General features: G+C 46.8%; 1 protein-coding gene across 1 annotated transcript; it reads left to right on the plus strand.

The window, feature by feature from the left end:
* The first annotated feature begins 4,924 nt into the window (after positions 1–4,924).
* On the plus strand, positions 4,925–25,861 carry USP50 (ubiquitin specific peptidase 50). Its single transcript, XM_075006830.1, has 8 exons — positions 4,925–4,977; positions 13,462–13,494; positions 14,788–14,994; positions 15,927–16,122; positions 17,673–17,879; positions 20,794–20,936; positions 21,710–21,842; positions 25,383–25,861. The coding sequence occupies exons 1-8, from the start codon at positions 4,925–4,927 to the stop codon at positions 25,572–25,574; spliced, it is 1,164 nt and encodes a 387-aa protein (XP_074862931.1). The 3' UTR covers positions 25,575–25,861.
* Positions 25,862–26,770: the final 909 nt, after the last annotated feature.

The raw sequence follows: 26,770 nt of genomic DNA on the forward strand, positions 1-26,770 counted from the left end.
TTTAATTTCTACCTGTGTTTTTCCCACTTGATGTTTGTGTACCTTAATTTGCAGTTGAGTTTATACATTGTGTAGTATTTCAATACTGTGCATTGCTATCAGAAGGTTATTATAGTTTTATTTCAGTGGGCATAATTTGAAAGGTGACTAACAGGATAATCATAAGTACGAGATCAAGTATCAGAGGGGTAGCCGTGTTAGTCTGGATCTGTAACAGCAATGAAGGGTCCTGTGGCACCTTATAGACTAACAGAAAAGTTTTGAGCATGAGTTTTCGTGAGCACAGACTCACTTCATCAGATCTCCAGCATCTGATGAAGTGAGTCTGTGCTCACGAAAGCTCATGCTCAAAACTTTTCTGTTAGTCTGTAAGGTGCCACAGGACCCTTCTTCATTGCTGTTACGCAAGTATGAGAGAAACCGATGAGCTGAACTGTGTGGGTGGCTCCCTCATAGATTCCCTGAACGCTCAGACACGCCATGTCTGCATCTAGCTTAAATCATAACACTGCAGACAATGAAGCCTGCACGTTAGTATGCTTGCATAGAAAGGAATGCAGTTTCAAAAGGCATGAAGTTAAGAGCTTTCTGTTTACAGATATGGTATGTTTTTTTTGTTTTTTATTTCCCTTCCTGAAGTGAAATCCAATGCTTGTTGTTTTCCAAGCTACAGTCCTAATGAACCTTCTCATTTCCAGAAGCAGAGCCAGCAGATCGGACATTAAGGTAGAAGGGCCAATTAGGGACTGAGAGCTACCTCTTGTGTTTTAAAATTATTCACGGTGGGTTCGTCAGATACTCAGCAACTGGAGAACTGCACTGTTTAGTCAACCTTAATTTTAAAAACAATGTATTCAGCTTCTTCTGATTTCTTTAGAACTGGTGACAGAACAATTTAGAATATTTGTACAGAGCGTAAGTGTAGAGAATACTTTCTCCAGGACTGCTTAGTAAAAAAATCCATAAAGTATTATTAAAAAGAGCCACCTCTCAGTTTATATAGCCAACACATGATCACACGACAGAAAACCAGAGTATAATCCTGTGGCAAGGCCTCTGGGTTCTGCAGCTTTCTTGTGTAGCAGACTCAAAATTATGCAGCAAATTCAGATAAATATTTAAAGTAGTTAAATATGAATGTGAATAGTACAGTAGGAACACTGGCTCCTTCACCCTGATATTAAATTCACTTTAGTTTTACACTTTCCCCTGCCCATCTCATTTCAGTTTCATGCGGACTTGTAGCCTGACAAATCAGATCTGCGTTATGTAAGCCAGGGAGAACAAGCTGTATCTCTTGGCAAAAAGGATGGGGCGTGGTGGGGGGTTGGCTTTTGGGGCGGCAGCTGGAATTTTATTATAGGTTGAGCAAATGAATCTTCTTGTGAAAATGAAACCTGAGCCAATAAGTGTTAATATTTAGACTGTCATTACATTAGTAGGCATCCTTCAGTCTGCATAGACTATGGATCGCGCCCTTTGTAGTTTCAATTGAGGACTTCGTTTACAGTGTCTATTGTGACTATGAAGACCCACACGAGAGTGACAGTCCTTGCTGCATCTCTTGCAGATGTAGTGGGTGTCTGGCAAGTCCTTAGTGTGCTTTCTGTGCGCTCGCTTCTCCTCTGCTAGCTGTCTGATCTTCATCTCGCCCTTCTGAAGGCCCTTGTGTAACCCCTGCCTCTATCTGCTGCGGTCGTCTGCTAGGTCTTCCCAGTTGTCCAGCTCGATGTCTACCTCTCTGAGGTCTGTCTTGCAGACATCTTTGTAGCGCAACTGGGGGCGTCCGGGAGGTCCTTTGCCAGAGGCTAGCTCACCATACAGGATGTCTTCCAAAAGACATTATCCATTAGGAAACAGGAGGGAGGAAATTCACACCTGTTAGAGCTATTGCTTCCAGATGCTTGCAGGCTCAGGAAGACATTTGCCTCAGCTACTCTTCGTTCATTTTTTTCAGTACTGTCTTCACAACCGTGAGAGCTGAAAGTTTTTAGCGAACCTGTACTTGGGGTGGGGAACCCCACCAGACCACGGCCTGTCCGGACCTGTACCCCAAGGCTCAGGGCTCCCCTCTGTAGAATCTGGCCTGCAGCAGGGTGGAGGGCGCGGAGCCCTGCAAGCCAGATCAGGCAAGCTGTGGTCTGGGTTCAGACTGTGGGCTCTCCTAGGCGCTCGGGGAGCTCCAGGCTCCTCTGCCTGTCACTGCTCCTCTCCCAGTAAGGAGGAGCAGCGGTAGCCTGGGTAGCCTGCCCAGAGGCTTCCTACCACCACTCTGACTGGCTGGAATTCCGGCCAGTCAGAGCAGTGGAGGACGGTGCCTGGATCAGGGGGAAAGGGGTGCAGAACCAGGTGCATCCAGGGATGCTACAAAGGTAAGTGGACCCCGTCAGACAGCCCCCATGCCCCCAGACAGCTCCTGCTGTCTCAGTGCCTCCCATCCAAACCCCACTCCCACCCGCTTCCTGCACCCTCCCTCCCAGACCCCTCATCCCCAACCCTGACTCCTCCCTCCCAGGCCCCACACCCCATCCTGTGCCTCTTGCCCGGACTCCATACTCCCCCCGCCCCCCTTGTCATGCCCCCTGACCAGACTGCCCACCTGCACCTTGCTTCTGCCCTCTTCCTCCCAGCCCCCTCACCCCCACCAGCGCCCTCCCTTCCAGACCTCACACCCCAAGCCTTCTACACCCTTCCTCTCTTCTAGACCCTCACACCCAGCCTGCTCCTGTACCTGCCCAGATTCCCCCACTCTGGCCCAGCTCACCCACCCCACCCCACCCCTGCACTCCTTCCTCCTGACCAGACCCCACATTTTGCAGCCTGCACCCTTCCAACCAGGCCCCATACTCCTGGCCCTCATACTGTCAGGGATCACATCAGTGAGGTAGGGTTGCTTTTTTTTTCTTTTGCGTCTCATGTCTGTGGCCCCCGACCCGCCTTACTTCTGAAGCCCAGGACTGGCTGGGAATGAATTGTGTGCTAAATAGTGCAGTCACAGACTCAGGGAACAGATGGGGCTCTGTATGTTACTTGATCTGAAGAAGTGGGTCTGTCCCATGAAAGCTCATCACCTAATAAATCATTTTGTTAGTCTTTAAAGTGCTCCATGACTGCTGGTTTATTTTGATAGAATACAGACTAACATGGCTCCCTCTCTAAGGGAAAGCCAGTGTGCTGAGACTTTCCAGGGGCGAATTGGTGCAGTTTTCCTTAGTTTGCTTAAAACTGCAGAAATCATTGGGTGATGAAGCAGGAAATGTAACTCTACATCATCATCAAACTGATTTCCACGGTAAATAATCCAGTCTTGTGCAATGCAGGAAACCTGCTCTAGTGTGAAGAAAGCAAAAACAAAACAGTTTTTTTTTTGTTTTTGTTTTTTCAAAGAACAATCTTGCATAAATGGCTGCTTGAACTGGGAATCAGATTCCTGGCTGCAAAGATTAATAGGTTTTAGGCTGCTAGATATCAAATCCAGATACTTATATTCTGTGCCCTCAGACTAACCTCATAATAAATTGCAATGTTTGATTTAGCAATCCAGGCATTGCTTTTCCTATGCTGTTGTGACATAAGGGCCTAGTACACTTTTTTAATTTTTCAAATTAATTCTTTTCAGGTATGATAGTTTGGAGTATCTTCTATTGCTGCATTTGTGTTTAAAACAAAAACAGCATCAGCAACAAAAAAAAAACCCATACCAGTGCTCTGAAGTGGACTGTGATCTGTGGGGGAGGAGGGGTGGTAAATAGACCCATTGTTAGAACTGGTTTTCAAATGGTTACGGTTTCTGTACACACGTTCAGGTGCTGCCAGCTGATCAGAGCACGCACAACTGGCAGTGAGTATTTCTGGTGGTGCACATCCACACATAGCTTGTTGCACTTAAAATGTATTTTGCCCATGGATGGGGGAAAAAAAGAGAACACTGCCCACCACCCTGTCCTAGGGGTAAGATGATCTCAGGGCTGTGGGTGGGGGATCTGGGCAGGAGTGGGCTCAGCTATCAGTGCTCACCACCCAGGAAACCAACCCCCTCCAAAGGGACCAAAACCCCAAATACATTCATCTCACTCTGCGTAAAAGGTTTGCACAGCAAGAGAGATCATAAGCTGTGCCCCCTTTATCAGTGAAAGGGAGAATATGCGCAGCCTTGATCCCCACCCCTCAGGTAACAATTGTTTACACTGGGCTGGATGATAAACAGATGTGTTTATGTTAAGTATAAAAAGTTAGATTTAAGTAGTTGCAGTGAAGACTGTCAAATCAAATCCAAGTAAGTTACTAAGTCAAAAAAAGTCAGCTAATCTTAATATGCTAAGAAGCTTGTTATAAACAAATTCTTACCCTACACAGGTGACACAAACCTCTCTCTCACAAGCTAAGCAGTCTCCTAGCTTGGGCCTGATCCTTCCACTTTTTCAATCTTAGATGTTTCCAACAGGCATCTTAGGTGGTAAGTGCAGAGTCCATCGTGCCCTCCTCTTCCCGCTCTGATATTCCTTTTGCCCAAGGTGGGAATTCTTTGTGCTCAGTTCAAACTTTTCTCACGTTGGCTACGTCTATGCCTAGGAAAAACTTCGAAATGGCCATGCTAATGGAAGTTGCTTGTGAATGGCTACGTCCAGCATGGTCAGTTTTCTGACCATCTCTAGCATTTATGGGAACTCAGCAGTATAACATAGCAACAAGGTAGAATGTTTGGTTATGATGCCAGAAGACTCCAAACTGGAATTGTAGGGGAAGCATAATGAGAACTCTAGGGGAAGTACATCCTTTGGGGGCAATTGTACTGGAAATGCCATGAAATACTGAATTGTCTGTATGATAAGGGAAAGAAAAGAGGTGGTGAAATGAAGAGACGAGGGTAAGAGGGAGCTTCCCAAAGCCAGTGGAAGTAACAAGCTCTTTTGCAAGCCAAGAGATGGCTTCCCCGTCAACATCAGCATCAGATGATTTCAATATATTTTATACTCTGTGAGTCTCCATTTTGTAACCTAGTCTGTGAAGAAGGTGGTGAACTTTCACTGAGTAGAGGAGATGGAATTCAGCTGAGCATTTTGAAAGGAGCTGGGGCTATGTGCAGAGCTGATTAGAAAATGGGAACAGTTTTCTTGTTGAATGTTTACAAAAAGTGGGATAGTACTTTGTGGATGCAGGTGTGATTCAGGGGATGTGGACTGGCTTTATGTCTCTGAGGGTGTGTCTACACAGCAAAGATATTTCAAAATGACTTTGGTAGTGTTTCATTGGAACGTGAGGTGGGAGCTCAGCCCTGTCCCTCTCCTCCATGCAGCTGGGCGCTTGCTCAAAGCCATACCACCTGTGGAGTAGCAAAAGACCAGCTCATGCTGCCAACCTCCACCTAAATGGTAAAGCTCTGCCTCTCCATTTATTTATTAATGAGGCTGTTGTAAGTAGGACTATTAGTGAGTTTACAAAATATCACCGGCACACAGACCCTACATAGAGGTTAAAAGGTCATATTTCAGCCCCCCGCCTTGGAAAGTTTGCTGACCCCTGCTATAGAGTATATTGGGGGATGGAAAATCTTTTATAGCTGATTCCATAAGCTGCCAAGGTACCTTTGCTGTCTAGTAACCAGGAGCCACGGGGTGCAGCGCATGACAAGCAGGAAGGTCCTGCTGGAGGGGGATCTTTGGTTTAGATTGCACATTTATGGCAGTGTTTTGCAGGGAGGCCCCCGTGTGGTCAACCCTCGCTGAGTCAGGGTTAGAACAAAGAGAGTTGCATGGGAGAGGTTGGAAACCAATAAAAATCTGGGTTCATATAACATAAGGCTGGGTATGGAAAAAAAAAAAAAAAAAAGACACTAGCGTCCAAATGGTGGAAGATTAACTTATTCCAACTCCTTGCTGAAAGCTATGCTATGCAGAAGAGGGCCCAACAAAGCTGGTCATTCCTGTAGAACACAATGTAGGGTTTGTGCAACGTTGCTAAGACAGAATGCACACGGAAACACAGATGGCTCTAGGAAAGTTCGGCATGGCCCATCTCAGCTGTTGGTGGTTTTCAATCATATGTGGCTTCCAAGAGCATTGCACGGAAAGGAAACCCACGTTTAAGTATGTTACAGTTATAATTATGCATTTTCCACCTACATCTGCCGCCCAGGCTCCTGAGGGCTGCTTTTCAGGATAGCTGATGGGCTCTCTCCTCCCTGCTCTGTCGCAGGGCCACGCTCTCCATGTTATGGGTCCTCTGTTGATTCTCTGCATGTTCCAGGCTGGAGACCAGTGTTTGCTTTTGTTCATGAAGGACTGTTAGGGCGATCGTTTTGCCCTAATATACTCTGTGTTACTCCTGCAGCGGCATTGCCCTGCAGCTCCCTTCCATGTTAGTCTAGTTCACAGTACATTCGCCCTGAGTGCGGAGAGAGCGTAACCCTACCAGGCGCTGCTATGAGCTAGTCAGCACCTGCCACTACCATTGAAGTCAATGGGCATTGAGGGAGCTCAGCACCTTGCAGGGCTGGATGCCAGGATAGTGAGGAGAATGATCGCCCCCCCACCCCCTCATGTTAGCCCAACAAGCCATTAATTGCTGGCCTGGTGTTAGCTCTCCAGCACAGAGCATGTAGTAGCGCCCCTAGGATCCCCTGTTTGCTGTTAGTGGGGGGCCTGCAGTCAGCGCTGGGTGAGGGGGAGGCGGGGCTGGTTGGGCCCTATCCTGCTATCAGGTCGAATGCTTGCTTCAGAATCAGGTGGGTGAGTAACTAGCTGGAGGTAAGAGCAGGGCCCTGCTCAGTGTTTGCACCTGCTGCGAAGCAGCTGATGGTTAACTGGCTTGGAAACCTTTCCCCTCATTAGCCAGCTGTGAAAGCGAGGTGTCACTTCTAGACCTCTGGAGGAGCAGCACTGGCAGCCTTTCCCCTCCCTCCATAGCACCGTCAGCTTTTTCTGTCATCGCCAGCTCAGATTCCTTCAGCCACTGAGGCTGCTGCCCTGGCTGTTGGCCTCAGTGTGAAGGGCTGCGGTGGATTCTCTAGATGAGTTTTTAAATCAAGGTTAAAGGTGCTGCTTCTTCGAGTGGTCCCCGTGGGTGCTCCACCGTAGGTGTCAGGCTCGCCCCGGCGCCGCAGCTTGGAAAATCTTCAGCAGTGTCCGTCGGGTCGCGCATGTGCCAATGCACGTCAGCTCTTCGCGCACTTACGGTCACGTGCGCGATCCGGTCCCCGCCAGTTCCTTCTCAACCGCCAACGGCTGCAGACAGAATCCTCTCCGGCTCCAATGCCTGAGACAGATAAAATCCATTTTGTTCGTTTTTACTAGTTATAGTTATAGTTAATAGTTATTTAGTTATTATAATATTGGTCTACTGTGTATATAGTTTTTTCCTAGAAGCAAAAGACTGTTTTAGGGATTGGAGCGGCCGCCTCCAGGTGGGCCCGCTATTTTTGACAAGCCTTCAAAGGCTAACAGTTGCTACTGTTTGGCAAATAGACTGCTAAGTGTGCTGTTAGCACTTAAGGATTCAGGGAATTAAAGTCTAACAATGTCATCCCCCGGTTTTAAAAAGTGTGAATCTTGCCGGGAGGCCATGCCTGCCTTGGATGGCCACAGCAAATGCATCCGGTGCATTGGGGAGACCCATGTTCCCCAGAAGTGCTCTCATTGCTCTAAATTAACAACTAGAGCTAGGAAAGATAGAGAGATGAGGCTCAAAATGCTGCTCTTTGACAAAGCACTTCAGCCAACCACGTCAGAAAAGCCCCATAAAGAGGGCTTGTCAGGGTTGCACAAAAGGAAGGCTGCCTCTTTGTGTAGAAGAAGAGAGAGGCTTCTCCAGCTCGATCCCTGCCCGTCACCTCTGGGAGTGGGACGAGCAAAACAAGGGGCCCGGGCCCGTTGGCTTCTTCTGCTGAGAAAGCCACGGCGCATGTACCCGCGCAGGGGCCCGCGACTCTTAAGGAAATGGCACCGGAGAGATCGGCACCAGCTACTGCGGCACTGAGAGTTTCGGCTCCGACGGCACCGGAGCGTCAACACCCGGCATGGAGCCCTTCAGGGCCGAGCGAAATATCCCAAGCGGCACCGAGAACGACGGCACTGGGGGCAGCGGAAACCAGCACGGCACCGAATACGGTGCCGAGCCCTCTGGCACCGATCAGGCCTCCAGTGGTACCTGAGCGAGCAAAAGCCAAAGCAAAGACCCGGCACCGCAGTCCCTCCCTTGAGGTAATTGTGTTGCCATTATCACCGCGATCCCGCCCGGAGATTCAACGAGCACCGACACCTTCAGCCTGCCACAGACTTCCATCTCCTTTTCTCCAACCTCCATCTCATGGAGTTGCACGCTTCTCACCATCTTCCATCAGAGACCCCTATGAGTATCATCACAGAGGATCTCCCCCTACATCTGTGCCATCTCGATGATCACGTCATTCCCTGCATCATCCTTATGCTTTTGGGTCATGGTCCAGGTCTCCATCACCGGGACCCTGTCCCTGTTGCTATGACTGCCACCATTATACGGGACATCAACATAGGAGCTCGGCATCTCGTCATAGATCTCCGTCAACCCCTCCTCAACATCACAGTGCACAGCTTCCACCTGGGGGAACACCACAAGTTTCCCAATCAGAGACTGGTTCAAAGGATTTTGAACCTCACTTCGAAACTTCAAAAGGACAACCATATGAATACAGCCAGGATCCCAAGGAACTGGAGGAGAGATACCACAGTGATGCCTCCTCATCCTCCCCAGATGAAGCAGTTGTTCCTGGGGACATCTCTCCCCCAGATGACCTAAAACAATTCCAGGAGCTGTTCAAAAGGGTGGCGCAATCTCAGGACATCCAAGTGGCGGAGGTACAAGAAAAGCACCACAAGCTCCTTAAAAACCTCAGGCCCCCTTCTTCTTCTAAAATAGCCATACCGTTGGACGATGCAATTATGGAGGCAGCCACTAACATATGGCAAACTCCAGCCTCCACTTCTCCTACCAACAAAAGGGCAGATAAAAAGTATTTTGTTCCTGCTAAAGGCATGGAGTTTTTGTTCAGTCATCCACAGCCAAATTCGCTAGTGGTTGAATCCTCTCAACATAGACCCAAAACATCCCAGTATAAATCTGGGGGACTGGACAAGGATATAAAGAAACTGGACCTCCTCGGTAGAAAGGCTTACTCATCATCTACCCTGTTGCTTCGCATGGCTAACTACACTGCCCATTTGTCGAACCACAATTTCGACAATTACTCTAAACTTACCGCTCTCATGGACTTCCTCCCGGAGGATAAGAAGCCGGTCCTTAAGGCAATCGTACAGGAAGGATACGCGGCTTCTCGAGCAGGAGTCCAGATTGCCTTAGATGTAGCGGACACAGCGGCTTGTGCCGTAGCCACTGCGGTAGCAATGCGCAGGGAGTCATGGCTCCACACCTCAGGCATTCCCAAGGAACTGCAAGTAAAAATAGCAGACCTTCCCTTTGACAAAATGAAATTATTCGCTGAATCAACTGACTCAGCCTTGCATTCTAGTAAAGACTCCAGAGAGACGCTTTGGACTTTGGGGATATACACCCCACCATGCAGAAGGAAAAAGTTTTATCCTCAACAGCACCATTACAGTTACCAACTGCAACGTACCCATTTTCAACGGGGGTATGACCAGGGGCGTCATCAACAGCAACCACAGTACAAGGCCCCTAGACATCAACCTCAACAAGGCCACGCCTCTTCAGGGCAGAATATAAGACAGCAAGTTTGACGGGTATGTTGAGGGTTGTGAAACCAAGAGCGTCTCTCAGTGCCAATCTCAGCACATGTTCCATCATCGACTCAAGCCATTCTACCCACAATGGAAAAGCATCACTTCGGACAAGTGGGTATTGGAGATTATAGCCACGGGGTACACGATCCCCTTTCAATCATTACCACCACCAAATCCTCCCACCGCACCCCTTCTCAGGGACCCCTCTCACCTCACGGAACTAAGGCGGGAGGTGGACCACCTCCTGTTCATAGGGGGCGTGGAGAGAGTACCGGAGCAATTTCAAGGCAAAGGTTTCTACTCCAGGTACTTTCTGACAGAGAAGAAGACAGGAGGTTGGATACCCATTTTGGATCTACGGGCCCTCAACCAATATCTGCGCAAACAACGCTTCAAAATGACTACGATGGCTTCAATAATCACGGCACTAGACGATGGAGATTGGTTTGCAGCCCTCGACTTACAGGATGCGTATTTTCATATCACAATTCATCCAGTGCACAGGCGCTTCCTCCGGTTCATCGTAGGCACAGATAATTTTCAGTACAGAGTCCTTCCATTCGGTCTCTCTTCAGCACCCAGAGTTTTCACCAAGACCCTAGCGGTCATGTCAGCATACCTGCACAGACAGGGCGTCTTCATCTTCCCGTACCTGGATGATTGCCTGCTAAAGGGAACTTCCCAGGCAGAGGTATTGCAGATGATACACATCACCACAAACACATTTACCTCACTGGGCCTCATCATCAATTTCTCAAAGTCAAAGACCGAGCCCACACAAAATATAGAATTTATAGGGGCTCGGATAGACTCTGTCATGTCAAGGGTATATTTGCCTGATGCCCATTTTCGCGCCATCGAGTCTCTAGTACAACTAATAACATACAGCCCCATTGTCTCAGTCCTAACGTGCTTACAGTTACTGGGGCACATGGCGACCACCACGTTTGTGGTACAAAACGCCAGACTACACATGCGAGGATTGCAGCATTGGTTGGCGACTGTATACAAACCATCAACCCATACCGTCCACAAGATGGTGTCACTCACAACGGAGGCGCGAAGGTCACTAAAATGGTGGGCAAACCCCAAGAATCTACTAACGGGGTGCCTTTCCGCCAACCACAAATTACTGTTTTCATTACAACAGATGCATCACATACGGGATGGGGAGCACACATGGACAACAAAGCCACTCAAGGTTTATGGTCCCCTGCAGAGAAGACACTGCATATAAACATACTAGAACTCAGAGCAGTGTTCAATGCGTGCAGGCATTTTCGGAATTATCTGCATGGAAAAGTAGTTGGTGTAAATACTGACACCACCACCACCGTGTCTTATATAAACTGACAAGGGGGGGCCAGATCTCATGCACTCTGTGCGGAGGCGGTCCGGTTGTGGAACTGGTGCATTGCCAACAATATAACCATAAGAGCTTCATACTTACCGAGTGTCCACAACATAAAGGCGGACCAACTCAGCAGACACTTTTCACCCACACACGAGTGGCAGATCCGTTCAGACCTGCTTCACCAAGTGTTCCGCAGATGGGGGTTTCCCCAAATCGACTTGTTTGCCACTCACGACAACAAGAAATGTCTCCAATACTGCTCCAGAGCAGGCATGGGACAGGGATCCTTGGGGGACGCCTTCATGATCCCCTGGAAGGGCCCTCTACTCTATGCGTTCCCTCCCACAACACTCATACACAAGGTCTTGGAGAAAGCCAAAAGGGAGAGAGCACGCATGATACTCATAGTCCCGACCTGGGATCGGCAACAATGGTTCCCACTGCTCCTACGCATGGCACAGCACTGGCCGTTTCCCCTACCAACAGTACCGGACCTTCTCACACAGGCTCGAGGGTCAATACTGCATCCGCACCCGCAGAGACTTTGGCTACAAGCATGGTTAATCCATGGCTCAGCGCCCTAGAGACTACATGTTCAGAGGGAGTGCAGCAAGTCCTGGAGTGTAGTCGGAGGACTTCTACCAGAAAGACTTATGAGCACAAATGGTCACGTTTTTCCGCTTGGTGCTCTTCCAAGCAATTGACAGCTCTGGACGCCCCTATACCCATGATTCTGGACTACCTGCTACAACTCAAACAAAAGGGGCTCTCTCTATCCTCCATAAAGGTTCATCTTGCGGCTATATCAGCTTTTCGACATGAAGAGGAGGGATCAACTATATTCGCCCATCCTGTTGTCACATGCTTCCTAAAGGGGTTGGTAAACCTGTACCCCCCTCGGAAACCAATACCGCCGTCATGGAGTTTAGACTTCGTTTTACACACGCTTTCGGGACCGCCCTTTGAGCCATTGGCTACGGTTCCCCTTCGGCTACTTACCATGAAAACGACTTTCCTCCTGGCAATCATGTCAGCTCGCAGGGTGAGCGAGCTCACAGCCATAATGTCCACACCACCCTGCACGATATTCTCAAAGGAGGCGGTGGTCTTACATTTGCACCCAGCCTTCGTTCCAAAGGTCTCTTCAGATTTTCACATTAACGAACCCATAGTATTGCCCTCGTTTTATCCTAAATCTCACAATTCAAGTAAAGAGGCACGGTTGCACTTATTGGACGTGAGAGGGGCGCTGGCCTTCTACATCGACAGAACTAAGCCTTTCCGGAAAATGGACAGACTCCTGGTGTCCATTGCATCCAGGTCAAAAGGGGAAGCCCTATCTTCGCAGAGGATTTCAAATCACATTGTGTCATGCATTAAACTGTGTTACGAGCTTCGCAAGACTCCTCTGCCAGTTCCGCCCAGGGCCCGCTCCAGTAGGGCGATGGCGTCGTCGACGGCCTTCTTCAAGGGAATCGCGCTGAGAGACATCTGCAGAGTGGCAACATGGTCTTCCTACGACACTTTCGCCAAGCACTACGCCATGCACAGGATGCTTGATGAGGATACACGCCTGTCGGCAGCAATCCTTTCAAGGGCAAGCTGCGCATGAATTGGGTACCCACCTCCTTTTTCGGGGGGGCGTTACTGCTGGGTAGTCACCTATGGTGGAGCACCCACGGGGATCACTCGAAGAAGAAAGAGAAGTTACTCACCTGTGTAGTAACGATGGTTCTTCGAGATGTGTCCCCGTGGGTGCTCCACTACCCACCCGTTCCTCCCCACTTCGGGGCTCTGTTTGTGTTTTTCAGAGACGTCCAGAGTGGTTGATCAGGAACTGGCGGGGACCGGATCGCGCACGTGACTGTCAGCACGCGAAGAGCCGATGCGCATCGGTGCATGCGTGACCTGATGGAGACTGCTGAAGATTTTCCGAGCTGCGGCGCCGGGGTGAGCCCGACACCTACGGTGGAGCACCCACGGGGACACATCTCGAAGAACCATCATTACTACACAGGTGAGTAACTTCTCTTTGCCAAAGATCAGCTGTAGGAATTATTCTGCGGCAGGGCCACAGCCTGTGAGAGACAGGCAGGTGGTTGGACTGGCTGAGTGTAATGATCGCCTGCTGGCTTTAGAATCTAGGAACTGAATCTGAAGGGACTCGATTGATCGCTGAGGCCAGGTGGGCCCTGGTTTTCCTTTTTGTGGACATACCCCCTCAAGTCAGACTGTCTGGTCTCAAATACGATTCGCCATCACCAGCTCCTTGCCTCAGGTATAGAGCAGGTGCTACGCGGTACCTGCATTGTCACGGGGTTTCAGCTCTGTCAGGATTTGACGCTGACCTATGTTTCCTTTCATCCGATCTAGGCACTTCCTCTCGCAACCCACGCGCCCTCCCAGGTAGGTAATATGTGAGTGCCCAGCCCTTTGTGTGAACTGCCCTCCTGTTTGATGGGGTGGGAAAGGAAAGAGACCAGGCTCAGCTGCTGTATCACTGGGTGGGCAGGGCAGTACTTCGCCACCTGAGGGGGAAGCTGAACTGGCTCAGGTGCCATGTCATGCTGGGGTACAATGGAAATAGCTGCACTCCTGTTCCACCAACTCTGAGTTTTATAAATGCTGCTCTGGATCTTCTGATGTCCCAGCAGCAGGTCCCTCATTAATGCTGAGGTCACTTGCCTCACTCCCGTTGCTGTCCACAAACCCTGATCTGCCCCCTACAGCCCATTCCACAGGGCTAGTTGTGCTCTCAGGCTACAGCCACCTGTCAAATTGGTCTGGGAACAGGGCAGGCGAGGAGATGCCTGGGAGAAATGCAGACCCAGGCACCGAATGGGGCGTTCAGGGGATAGATGACCTGGTGCGAGAGATCTGAAGAAGACAGATGGTAAAGCCTAGCTGTGCTGCTACCCAAAATTGGCCCTGTCCAGAAAGGTGCAGTCAGTGGTATCCAGTCCCTCACCGAATACAACTTGTAATTAGGAACACAACAACAAATGAATCCAAATGCAAAACAAACATAGAAACCTGTAAGATGTTAGTTAGTGCTGAGCAACACTGGAATTGCCATAGGAGTAGGAGGTGGGTGGGAACTTGCCTGCACTTGTCTAGGCTGCCAAAAGATAGAGAAAAATTGGTATGAAAAAAATGCATTTCCAAATATCAGTGCTACAGACAGTGGCCTTGATCCTTAAAGTCTCCTTCAACCTCATGCTGAAGGCAGTGGGCGCGATGGGAGTAGAGCTTTCAAGGCTAAGCGCAACAGCAAGTAAAACCAATAATTGCAAACCAATTATCTGAATCTCTTCCAAGCTGAGGTTGGATCATTAACATCCCAATTTAATATTCCAGAGGCCACTTAGATGTAGGCTTGGTCCCCAGCCAAGTGGTAGTTCTGCAGATATAACAATACGCAAAACATTGAGTTTTGAGACATTTGGTGGCAAGTGTTTGGGCTTTCTATGGGTTTGTCAGTTTTATTTTGCGTGATCGGTGGAGGTATGATGCTAGTATTCCATTTAATGGAACAAAGCACAGTTATTGCTGTGACTGAGCATTCTTGCAGAAAAGGCCTTGACCCAGCAGGAAGTGGCTTTCCGAGAGTGAAGGCTCTTTTAATAGGATACTAAAGAGACTGTTGCATCATAACTGACCACAATACAATGTTGGGTTTTGTTCTTGCTGGCACTGCAGTTCTGAGACTGTGCAGCTGGAGCATTCGGAGGATTCCAGTGAAGACCCCAATGACAAGACAAGGCTTAGCCAAAAGTATCAAGGCCTAACTGGCCTGCGTAATTTGGGCAACACTTGTTACATGAATGCAGTTTTGCAGTGCCTCTGCAGCATATCCCCACTGGTGGATTATTTTCTCACGGGGAAGTATGTAACTGCCCTACGCAAGTAAGTGGATTTATTTATTTCATAGACTCATAGGACACTAGAACTGGAAGGGACCTCGAGAGGTCAAGTCCAGTCATCTGCCCTCACAGCAGCACCAAGCACCGTCTAAACTATCCCCTATGTCTATCTAACCTGCTCTTAAATATCTCCAGCGATGGAGATTCCACAACCCCCCTAGGCAATTTATTTCAGTGTTCAACCACCCTGATAGTTAGGAGGTTATTTGATTATTACTACTTGTTAGTTGTATTGCCATGGTGCATAGCAGCATAGGAGTTTGTTCCAGAGTCTTAGAATGGCCTCTGAGAAAGTTCTGTCTCCTGCACAATGGAGCTTCATGGGGAGAGTTTTGCTGTACCAAGAGAATGAAGCTGTTGCCCATGGGCTTGGTCCCAGAGCTCAGGACAGGATACTCTAGGCCCAGGCCAGGGAGCACTGTGAAGATAAGGACTGAGCCTTCCACTTGATTTGATATTCTATTGGAAGATAGAAAAGAGAGCGGGGGAGTCAGGTTTGATGTGCTTGCAGTAGCCTGTGTTTATGAGGAAACTGGCTGTATTAACCAAAGTTTCCTGCTACTGAAGACGTCATGCCCTGGGCATATTGCATTGGTGTAGTCCTGCTGAGAAGGGGCTAAGGCATGAATTACTGAGGCCAGGTCATTCCCCGGGACAGGATGGAGTCTCTTAACAAATCAGATGACAGAAAGCTTTGCTGATGGACTCTGCTAAAGGAGAGCTCGAGGAATCCAAGAGCCCGTCTAGATTATGGACTGAAATAGCCTTTTGTGAGTGAGACCCTTCAACCCACATAGTCTAGACTGTGCTGATGGACTCCTCAAAATATTTCCTCTGGACATTATGGTAAAATGTTCTGAGCAGCTGCTGCATCTTTGTACTTCAACTAAAACTCTTCTTTTTATTCTATTTCAGGGAAAATGGGGAGGTTGCCACTGCCTTTGCCTACTTGATGGCAGATATGTGGCTGGGAGAGTTTGAGAGCGTCTCACCGGAGGTGTTTCGTTCCGTTATCGGTGAGCTGTGCCCAGCTTTTACCAAGAAGACTCAGCAGGATGCACAGGAGTTTCTGATTTACGTACTGAACGAATTACATGAGGCTCTTAAGAAGGTCAGACTCCAGTTATGGCCTTCTGGGGCTCTGACCTTCCAATGCGCGCTGTTCTCTGCAGCATCTCCTCTCCACAATTCATTATTGCATAGTATGGAGTGCAGTAGTGTCTCTTTTCTTTCTCTCCCTGCTGTACAAAATGCTGCTGTTTAAATCATTGTCCTCATCCTTTGCTCTAACTACTCTATGCAGTGTGACCTTTACGCGCTTTATTAGTTGCCTATTCCAAGTCTAATTCAAGGTCCGTATCTACACCACCAAGGTCCTACGTAACACCTCACCTACACCTTTGCTGGCTTTTACTCCTGCTCACCCCCTAGTCCTTGTAGTCTTCCCTGTCATGCTTCCTCCCTGTGCTAAGTATCATGTCTGCACAGACCCACCTCTACCTCTCTTCCTTCAAATCCTGCCTTAAAGTATGTTCCAGCAGTATGTCCCTCCACCTTACTTGCCCTGAACGCTGTCCAGTGGTTTCCCACCTCTTGCTGGTCCTGTGGTCTTTGTAATCAGGGGGGCCTAGCTTACTGTGCGTCTATAAAGTGCTGCTCAGTAACCAAGTTTCATACACCATTTTAAATCATCACCCATGCCAACTGCTAACTTCTGTAAATGATTTGTAAATGCACTCAGTGCTCGCTCTGAAGTTGGCCGTATGACAAAAGTTCCGCTTTAGACTGATTGCATAGCAAAAATCAAATGGTTTTTTTCTTGCCCCATTTTCGAACTCAGGTGAGGCATTCCGGCACTGTGGACAGCCCTTTCTTAGCCTGGACAGCTCTAGAACTTATAACTGGCACTTCTGGGGTTTGCTCTGGAGTTGGCAGGAGATGGTAGAATCCTTGTGGTGGAATAAGGGAGTGCTTCACGTGGGACCGTCTTGTAAGGAGCAATGGAGAGTGGGTCCTTCATGCAGAGAAAATAAGAATTTGCCTCCTAAGCAGGCACCCTGGCAGGGAAGAGAGGGGTAGGGGATTGGGCAAATGAGACAGGAGGTGTTAGAAAGGTTTACAAAAGAAAACAATGTGTGGCTGCCACTGAAAAGGCATGAAAAATAATTTTCTGTCTATAAGCTCTTCACAAACTGTTCCCCTCAGCTGTTAGTTACCTGTGTAGTGTGACTGATCTAGCTTCTGCTTCTTCAATGAATGAATGACTTTCTTTTTTTTTTTTTAAACAATATGACTAATAAACTTCTGAGTTGGATTTTCAGACAACTTCCTGCTAAAACTCATGAAAACATAGCAATGTGTCAACATAATTCTAACAAGTAATACCTAGTCTCTCCCTTTAAGTCAGAGTGAACTTTTCAGGGAAACTTTTATGGATGAGTCATGTCTTACTATTCAACCAGGTCCTATAAACATAGAATGAAGTACATCTTATAAAGAAGCAGAACAAATAATGGATTATAATGAATGTTTTTTTACTGCCATCTGGGAACACACTTGCTTGTACGGGCTAGTAAAAAAGCATGTTTGGTGTAAGGGTTTGTATGTATCAAGTTTGTAAGGCTTGCTGTGAATAGTTCGTAAGGCTTTTTTTTCTTACAGTCATACAAACGAAGATGCTCCGGGAACACATCTACGTTGAGGGAAGATAGGGGAATGGGCAGTGAAACATCAATCATCACTCAGCTCTTTGAGGGACAGCTTAGTTATGACATTACATGCCTGGAGTGCCATACCACCACTGATAAGAATGAGGTTTTCACAGTTCTCTCACTTCCCATCCCTTCGGAGAGTGCATGCTCTCTACAGGTAGGGCTTCTAGTAGCACTTCCTAGCTTTCTGTGATCGCTACTCAGTAGAGGGGTTTATGTAAATAGAATTAAGGAAATACATTCCCAGCACACACCTGTTGCAGGGCATCATCTAAGAGAGACATATTCTTGCCTGAAGAGAATTTGGTCATAGGGCGGAGGAGATGCTAGATCAGATTTACTGTTCTTTTGGCTGTTGATAGGATACATGTATGGTTCCAAATGCCCCTGAATTGCTGGGGAGTGAGGGATGGCCACAGAAATGTCCATTTTAATTTGTATTGTATAGAAGCAACTGAGAGGCATTTCTTTCAAATTCTCAGTTATCAAAATGCTTCCTTAGAGGGAAACATTAAATTTCAGCTATTTTGTATTCAAAGTACACTCTCAGAGCTTCAGTGAGGTATTTTAGCACCCTGGGCAAGCAAGCATATTTGGTTATATTTGGCTCTAAGACGATAGATGATAAGATATTATAGAGTAAGGCTAATGCATTTATTTTTGCCTACTGATCCAGTATATAGACAATAAAACTGTTATATGATTCTTTTAGGTGTTTTATTAATTTTCACATAATCCTATAACATCCCTACAGTATCCTGCCATATAACCTTTAAGTAAACTTATTGATAGGTATTGGGAAAAAATGGACTGAAAATAACTATAACATCAATATAAATGTTGCAGTGACTTTCTGAATATATTATATGCCATTAAGACATAACATTTTATTTGTGTTTGTTAAAAACGTATCAGAGGGGTAGCCATGTTAGTCTGGATCTGCAAAAGCAACGAGGGGTCCTGTGGCACCTTATAGACTCACAGAAATGTATGAGCATAAGGTTTCGTGGGCAAAGACCCACTTCACCTGCATCTGACGAAGTGGGTCTTTGCCCATGAAAGCTTATGCTCATACATTTCTGTTGGTCTATAAGGTGCCACAGGACCCCTCGTTGCTATTAAAAATGTGACACTGATGGTCTTCCATCCCAGTGAGACAGTGCAACAGGGATTCCCAACATATGGGTCGAGACCCAAACATGGGTCGCCATTAGATTTTCTAAGAGTTGCTGGCTGGGTGGCTCTGAGCCACATGTAGCTCTTTAAGGAGCCATTTGCAGCTCCCGTCACTGCTCACTCCTCAGACACCCCGCCCCTGCCCTGCCCTGCCCTGCTGAAACAGAACACAATCAAATTGGTTTAATGGCTGACAGGAAGGATCTGGCCATTAAACCAATTAAATTGAGTCCCATTTCAGTCTGCCAGGGCAGGGAACTGCCCACCCTGCAGGTGGGGAAAAGGTGTAGGAGGGCTGGGGAGAACTGTGTGGATGAGGTGGTGGTGGTCTGGCAAAGAAGCAGCATGGGGCAACAGTGGTGCTCGTGTGAGCTAGATGTGAGGGTGTTTTGGAACTGTGAGAGATTTAAGCCTGGGGCCAGTTTGGGGCTGCGAGGGGTTTAAGCCTAGGGGTAGTGGGGGAGGCAGCGAATCAAGATTTTTATTAAAAAAATTTCCCTTGAAAGAACCCCACCCCTGGTTTTGAATTGCCTTGGGTCACAAAGTCTTACTGAATTGTCAAAATAGGTAACTGTCTCAAAAAGGTTGGGAACCGCTGGGCTAGAATGAGCAGCCATCTCTCGCAATGGAGAATAAAAGGGACTCAAAAGAAAACAAAGAACGTATCCATCGTGGAGGTGGAGTTGAATTACCAGCATTGCATCTGAGTCTGTATAAGCAGAAGCCAGCCAGTCTCTGGCTTTTATATAAAGAAAACAGCTGGAGGTGGGAGGGGGATAGTGAGGTCTCTGATTTTTTCCGTTGTGATTTTTATTTTTCTAAGAATATTGGTTATTGTTCAGTTCCTGGTGTAATATTATGGTTGGTTTATAACAGGACCATTTCTCCTGCTGAATCCTGCCAAGCGTACCATAATTACATCCCTTTGAAGGGGAAGAATTATAGCTGCATGGCTTATTTTTCTAAGGCCAATGTGGGAAGTATCATTTAGCGGGGGCAGCTGTGTTGAGTCAGCTGATGAGGCATGACTCATCCTGCATCTTAGACTAGGTGACCCTTATGGTTGAATCACATTTCAATTTTGGCCAGGTGAGGCCTCACACACCCAAGGCTTTGACTACACTATGTGTTTTGTTGATAAATGTTATGCTGTATTAATTAACACAGTGCTTCAGCAGCGATTTTAAGGGTCTGAGCAGGCCTTCTCACAGGTCTAGAAGGGCCCAGGCCACTTCCAGCTTTTGAGGCTCTTGGCTATAATACGAACAAAAAATGACAACACATGAAAACAAAATAAGGCACCACCACCAAAAAAAAAAAAGACATAAGTTATATTTTGTATGTAACAAATGCTTTGAGTACTTTTTCTGTGCAAAAACATTAATTATTGAAGAAAAATGACATCTCCTATTAGCTTAAATTTGCAGCTCTAAGTTGAGAGTGTGTGTCACACTTTAGTCCAGTAAGGGTCCACATAAAAACAAGTCACATAACATATTGAATACCAAAAAATTAGCAACTGTCTAAATTTGAAGCCCCATTTGAGCCTGAGGCCAAGGCCAAATGACCCTCCTGCCCGATTGGCCCTGGGTCCGGAGTTCCAGCCCCCACTGCCCTTTGAATCACCAGGCCCTGGGGAGATTCAAAAGGGCCCAGGCCTTTTGCCTCCCCCCAGCTTCTAGTTCACTGGGCTTGGGCCCTATGCGCATGATTTCACAACCTCATTGAATCATGGGACACAATTTCCTCTGCAGTGTACAAACCACACCACACAAGTTTACTTCCTTACTTCTGCAAACAAGAAACCCTCCTCTAACCCAGCTTAGTGGTTAGAAATGTACTTCTCTGTTCACAGTTGCAGTGTTTGTTTTGCCAAACGTGTTTTCTTTCCACAGGACTGTCTTGAATGTTTCTTTCAACAAGACACACTGACCTGGAACAATCAAATTCACTGTTCCGTCTGTGGAACTAAGCAAGATGCTGCAGTAAAGGCCAACATAGGCAAAGCGCCAAAGATGGTTATATTTCACTTAAAGAGGTACAGATTGCAGCTGGTGGGACAGCTATGGCTCCTCTGAGTTACATGAGACAGAGAAAGTTTCTTGCACTCAGTGGGCCAGGAAAATCATTGCTGGTGTCTTTTTACACATACAGTACCTGGATAGTTACGAAGCAGGGAAAGCAGGCAAGTCAGACTCCTGGTAAACCCAGAGAACGCATTACTTTACCCTATCCATCTAACCGCCCTCGCAAAAAAGCCAATTCTGAAACGAGAGGGACCGGTCACAGATGGGAATGTGCTAGAATTGGGAATTAATGAAGAAAGGCTGTTTGCTGTAAAACTGTATCATGCTAACAAATGGAATTTCATGGTACACGTGGCACTAGCCCTGGTGGCTGCTTACAGAGCTACCAGCTATTGTCATGGCCAAAAATAAAGAACAGTGTTCTGCCACATCAGTGCTGTTAGTGCATCATTCCGCTACTCCATCCCCTTACAAAGCTCTGATGGGAAGCTCTACAATTGCCTGTGAGTCCAAGGTGTCCTGTAGCCATTCTGCCCTCAACAATGCAAGTGGGTGAGGGAATCAAAGAATCTGCAAGTCTAGGCTTCAACTATAGCAGGCTTACTTCAGCGCCCAGCACTCCTGGCTAAGTTTGCATTAATACAGGCCTGTCAAAGAGCAGTACAGGTGGTATCTAATTATTCCTGCCAATGCCCACATGAAGTCAGGTAAGAAATACAGTATTACAATTACTGAAAACATTCCTAGTGGAAAATACTGGCTCAAAATGTGGTTTTTTTTCCAGGTTTGACTGTCAAGGCAGCTACAAAAGGAAACTGGGGACTAACATCTACTACCCGCTAAACAACTTGGATCTGTCTCCTTATATTTATCCACTCTTTCGGAAGAATCCAAAATACAACTTGTGTGCTGTGGTGGTAAGTTGGATGCACAGTTCTATCTTATCTGTATTTGTAACACTTTGACTGTTCATTGGAATACCGTCTGTGTTAGATTTTTGTTCCAAACAAACAAGCAGGCACCAGGTATCTCTGCCTCAGCACCCCAAGTTTACAGAAAAGGGGAGGAGGTACAGCTGCAATCATTGCATTACACAGCTGTCATTTCAGTGAGGTGGTGCCTCCTTAGCTACAGCTCTACTGGTGAAATGAACTCATTTTCATCGGTGAGGGGAAGAAGGCAGAGTACGCAGGTTGAAGATAGTACATTTGTTCTTTGGCTTTGAGGACTGACTTATAACTACAGGTCTGTACACCGATATGATTTGAGTGTTGGAGCACCATGGAATATAGTGTGCTAGTCCTCAGCCTTGTAATGACTTCATCTTGCCTGCATATATGGGGCCACACTGCTGATCAATTGTTACTGCTTTATCATTGTGCAAATTGGTTACACAATGATTAACATCATTTGATACTACTGGTACAGTGACCTGAAACCTGTTCTATCACACAGCTGGGATACTGTGTATTATTATGCAGTGCCCCACAGGATACCACTTCCTGCATAGACAGACATTGTGTTTTGTAAGCCAGTGAAATAATGCAGTGCAGGTCAAACACTGACAGAGAACAAATCAGTGATCCCTTCAAGTTAGTGGCACTTTTTTGTTGGACAGTTACACCAAGAAGGCTGATGGAGATTATATGCCTAACACAGTGAATGCTGGTGGAATCAGAGTAGGTCAAGAAGTTAAAATAAAGAAAGAAAAAGTTAAAAATTACTTAGAAAAGTTAGATGTCTTCAAGTGACCAGGGCCTGATGAAATGAATCCTAGAATACTGAAGAAGCTGATAGAGGAGGTACCAAACCACTAGCTATGATCTTTGAAAAGTTATGGAAGTCGGGAGAGATTCCAGAAGACTGGAAAAGGGCAAATATAGTGCACATGAATACAAAGGGAAACAAGGACAACCCAGGAAATTACATACCAGTCAGCTTAACTTCAGTGCCAGGAAAGATAATGGAACAAATAATTAAGAAATCCATCAGCAAACACCTGGAAGATAATAGGAGGATGGGTAACAGTCAACATGGATTTCTCAGGAGCAAATTATGTTAAACAAACATGATAGCTTTTTCTGGATAGGATAACAAGCCTTGTGGACAAAGGGAAAGCAGTGGATGTGGTATACCTAGAATTTAATAAAGCAGCTGATGCAGTATAATGTGACCTTATCAGTAAACTAGGGACGTGCAACCTAGATGGGGCTATTATCAGGGGTGAGCATATGTGGCTGGATAGCTGTTCACAGTGTGGTTATTAATGGTTCACAGTCAGGCAGAAGGGGAATAACAAGTGGGGTTCTGCAGGAGTCAGTTTTGGGGCCAGTGCTACTCAATGTCTTCACAAATGATTTAGATAAGGGTATAAAGAGTACGCTTGTCAAGTTTGCAGATGATACCACATTGGGACGGGTTGCAAGTGCTTTTGCAGCTAGGGTCAGAATTCAAGAAAATCTGGATTAACTGGAAAAATTATCTCAGGCAAATAGGATGAAGTTCAATAAGGAGAAGTGCAAAGCACTTAACCTAGGTAATGTCTACACTAGAGAGTTCTGTTGACAAAACTGGTGTTTTGTCCACAAAATGTGGAGTGTCCACATTACAAATGGATTCTGTTGACAGTAAATTGACAGAACGTGGCAGTTCTGTCGGCAGCATTCTGCCTTTCTCAACAGAATCTGTCAACAGAAAGCCAGTGTGGATGTTCCTGGGGGACTTCTGTTGACAGACAGGGCTTCTGGGACACTGGGCAGCGCTGTCCGCGATGCTTCCAGTTGGCTGTTCGGTCAAGAGAGCAATCCACTTTCGTGTGTGGCTGCAATCTGATGACAGTAACTCCTGTAAACAGATCAGCGTAGGGTAGACATAGTCCTGTAGAGGAACAATCAGTTTCACACATACAAAATGGGAAGGGACTCCTGTGATGGAGTGGGAGGATACATGTGTGTGTGAGTGGCTCACAGAGGGTGTGGGTCTCCTGGCTGAGGGTAACCCAGAGGACCAGGTAACACCTTTGTACTGGAGACAAAGGAGGAGGTGGAGCCTGAGGGATTTGAATTGGAACTAGGAGTTGGGAAGCAGTGAGTCTGGGCTGGGAGAGAGCAAGACCAAGGAGGGGGCAAGGCCCCGGCTCTGGGGGCCCCTCGGGGCCTCCTCTCCCCAACATGGATTGGACTGGCTGTCTCTGCCGGCTGCACTGACTCTTCTGTACGATGCTGTGCCCTGTTGGCTAATAAACCTGCTGTTCTCCTGCCAAGTGAGAGTCACTCCTGCCTGCAGATGGGGTGCAGAGCTTGGGGGACCCCAAACCCCATCACAACTCCTTAAGAAGGAGAGCCACAGAAAGGGGCTTAAGGGGCATAGTGGACCTCAGGCTGACTATGAATCAACAGTGTAATGCTGTTGCCACAAAAAAAAAAGATTCTGGGATGCATTAACAGAAGTGTTATGAGCAAGAAATGAGAAGTAATTCTTCTGTGCTACTCTGCACTGATTAGGCCTCAACTGGAGTACTCTCTCTCGTTCTGGGACTCGCAATTTAGGAAAGACGTGGAGAAACTGGAACAGACCCAGAGAAGAGCAACTAAAATTATTAAAGGTCTAGAAAATATGACCCATGAGAGCAGATTAAAGGAATTAAGTTTAGTGTGGAAAAGAGAAGGCTGAGCAGGGACATAGATGCTTTCAAGTACCTAAAAAAGGAGGAGGGAGAAAAAAAAATTATTCTCCTTAGTCTCTGAAAATAGAACACAAAGCAATTAATTAAATTTGTTGCTTAAATTGTAGCAAGGAAGGTTTAGATTGCACATCAGGAAAAATTTCTTAACTGTCAGGGTGGTTAATTAATGCAATAAATTGCTGAGGGTGGTTGTGGAATCTCCATCGTTGGAGATGTTTAAGAACAGGTTAAATAAATATCTAACAGGGATGCTCTAGATGGTACTTGATCCGGCTGTGAGGGCAGGGGACTAGAATTGATGACCTATTGAGATCCCATGTACTTCTAGTATTCTATGATTCTATGCAGGCTCATTAGTAAATGCTCTTCATTCAAAGGTTCTGTTTCTTTTCCCAACGGTGGTTGGAAGTGTTTCCATATGAAAGTTTTTAAACACAAGAAGGGATATTTCAGCCCTAGAGTGTGGGTAAACAATAGGAAGTTTCTGGATTCAGTAAGTCCTGCTGGGAGCTGGATTGCCAGATCAGGCCCATTAACAGGGCTGTATGTGAGAAATGTAATTATTGGGCAGCCAGCCTTTACTTGCTTGTCCCGCCACAGCGCTCTACTCAGTTCAAGCTGTTCTTCTGGGGAAAAGGAAACTGGAGTTTTATTTTTCACGCCTCATAATAGCAGACTACAAACTGAAATGCTCATCAGATTCTTGGCTTTGAATCTGCTAAATTTGAAAGTGCTTTTTTCTCTCTCTCTCTCCCCATGAACATTGTTGAAGAACCATTTTGGTTATCTGGATGGTGGCCATTATACGGCATTCTGCAAGCACACGCTCACCCAGAACTGGTACAGTTTCGATGATGCCTTTGTCAGCGAGATTCCACAATCCTCAGTGCAGTCTGCCGCAGCTTATCTCCTGTTCTACAGCTGTAAAGCCTCTCCTGTGCTCACCAAAACCCATAAGTACTAGGGAAACATCTCTGTGAGAACAGTCCAATGACTAGAATTCGCTGACCCAGGGTCGCTTGCTTAGGCCTGTTTTGCCATTAAATTAGTGTGTCTGCATTATGTGGCTGTCTAGTGCGATCTTTCTGAATTAGGAACCCATTTCAAGAGAGAAATGGGAAGTTGATTTCTGCAGCACAACTATTGCCACTGTACTAAGTGGAAGCGGGCTGGAGTGGAGGCTTCTGAATAGCACAAGATTTTCCTGTATTATTTCCTAAGGACCACTCATTAGTATTCTTCGCACCATTATTAATATGGTTTGTAGTATGGCAGCACCTTTCTAAATACAGAAGAGAGAGGGAGCTTGCTTGGAGACCCCCTTCAATCTATATGGACAAGATAACTCAAATGCCTGATAGCTTCCTCCATGCAAGCTCTCCCCTTGTGCCCAGGTCACTTGCTCTGCCAGATTCCTCAATATATCTTCCCTGCAGCTGATCCGCCCCCATAACATTAGGAGCAGGTTCAGTATGAAAGCCTATGGACAAAAACAGCCCGTTGACCATGCTTAAAGGCAAGGTGCTCCCCTGAGAAAAGGGCTCATGTGGCCTCACCGCTGTCCTACACTCATTGCTCTATGCCCCACCCATTGTACGTAGGTGGGTGTAGGAAGATGAGAACACATGGCCTCACTTGTCTCCTTCTGTCTTCCCTTCCCCTGTGCAGTGTAACACATTCAGGGTTACAGTGTGTCAGAGCAACAGAACTGAAAGGTGGGCTCCCTCAAAGAAAAAGCCATTTCTTTCTCCCCTACCTGCTGCTTTTCTCTCTTTCTGGGTTCTGCCTAAAAAGCATGAATGCAGCAGCTGGTTGAGAAGTAGCTCCTTCACGCTGCTGGAATGGTATGTATTCTTTTTCACAGAGCTAGTTGCACTGTACCAAAAGGAAAATAAAATACAATTTTAAAAGAATACCATAGAAGCCAATGCCTAAACCAAATATCAAACTAACGAGACTCTTTTCACTAAGGCCCCTTGTCTAGGTTTTAACTGCTCTCTCCATGCTCCACCCCCTACGTCACCTCTCATTTTTCAGGAAAACTGAAGCATGAGGTATTCCATGTCTATATGAAAAATAAAAACGCTGAACCAACCTAATTCCAGCTAACTGGTCTGTTTAATGGAAAGCTCCAATGAGGCAAGAGTTAATACCCAGCAC

This window comes from Carettochelys insculpta, chromosome 12 (assembly GCF_033958435.1).
Source record: "Carettochelys insculpta isolate YL-2023 chromosome 12, ASM3395843v1, whole genome shotgun sequence".
NCBI classification, from domain to species: domain Eukaryota; kingdom Metazoa; phylum Chordata; order Testudines; family Carettochelyidae; genus Carettochelys; species Carettochelys insculpta.

Coding starts and splice junctions, on each gene's coding strand:
- USP50 (XM_075006830.1), top strand. CDS start 4,925: ATGGCTTCCCCGTCAACATCAGCATCAGATGATTTCAATATATTTTAT. Junction 4,978..13,461: donor TTCAATATATTTTATACTCT/GTGAGTCTCCAT, acceptor CATCCGATCTAG/GCACTTCCTCTCGCAACCCA. Junction 14,995..15,926: donor TATGTAACTGCCCTACGCAA/GTAAGTGGATTT, acceptor ATTCTATTTCAG/GGAAAATGGGGAGGTTGCCA.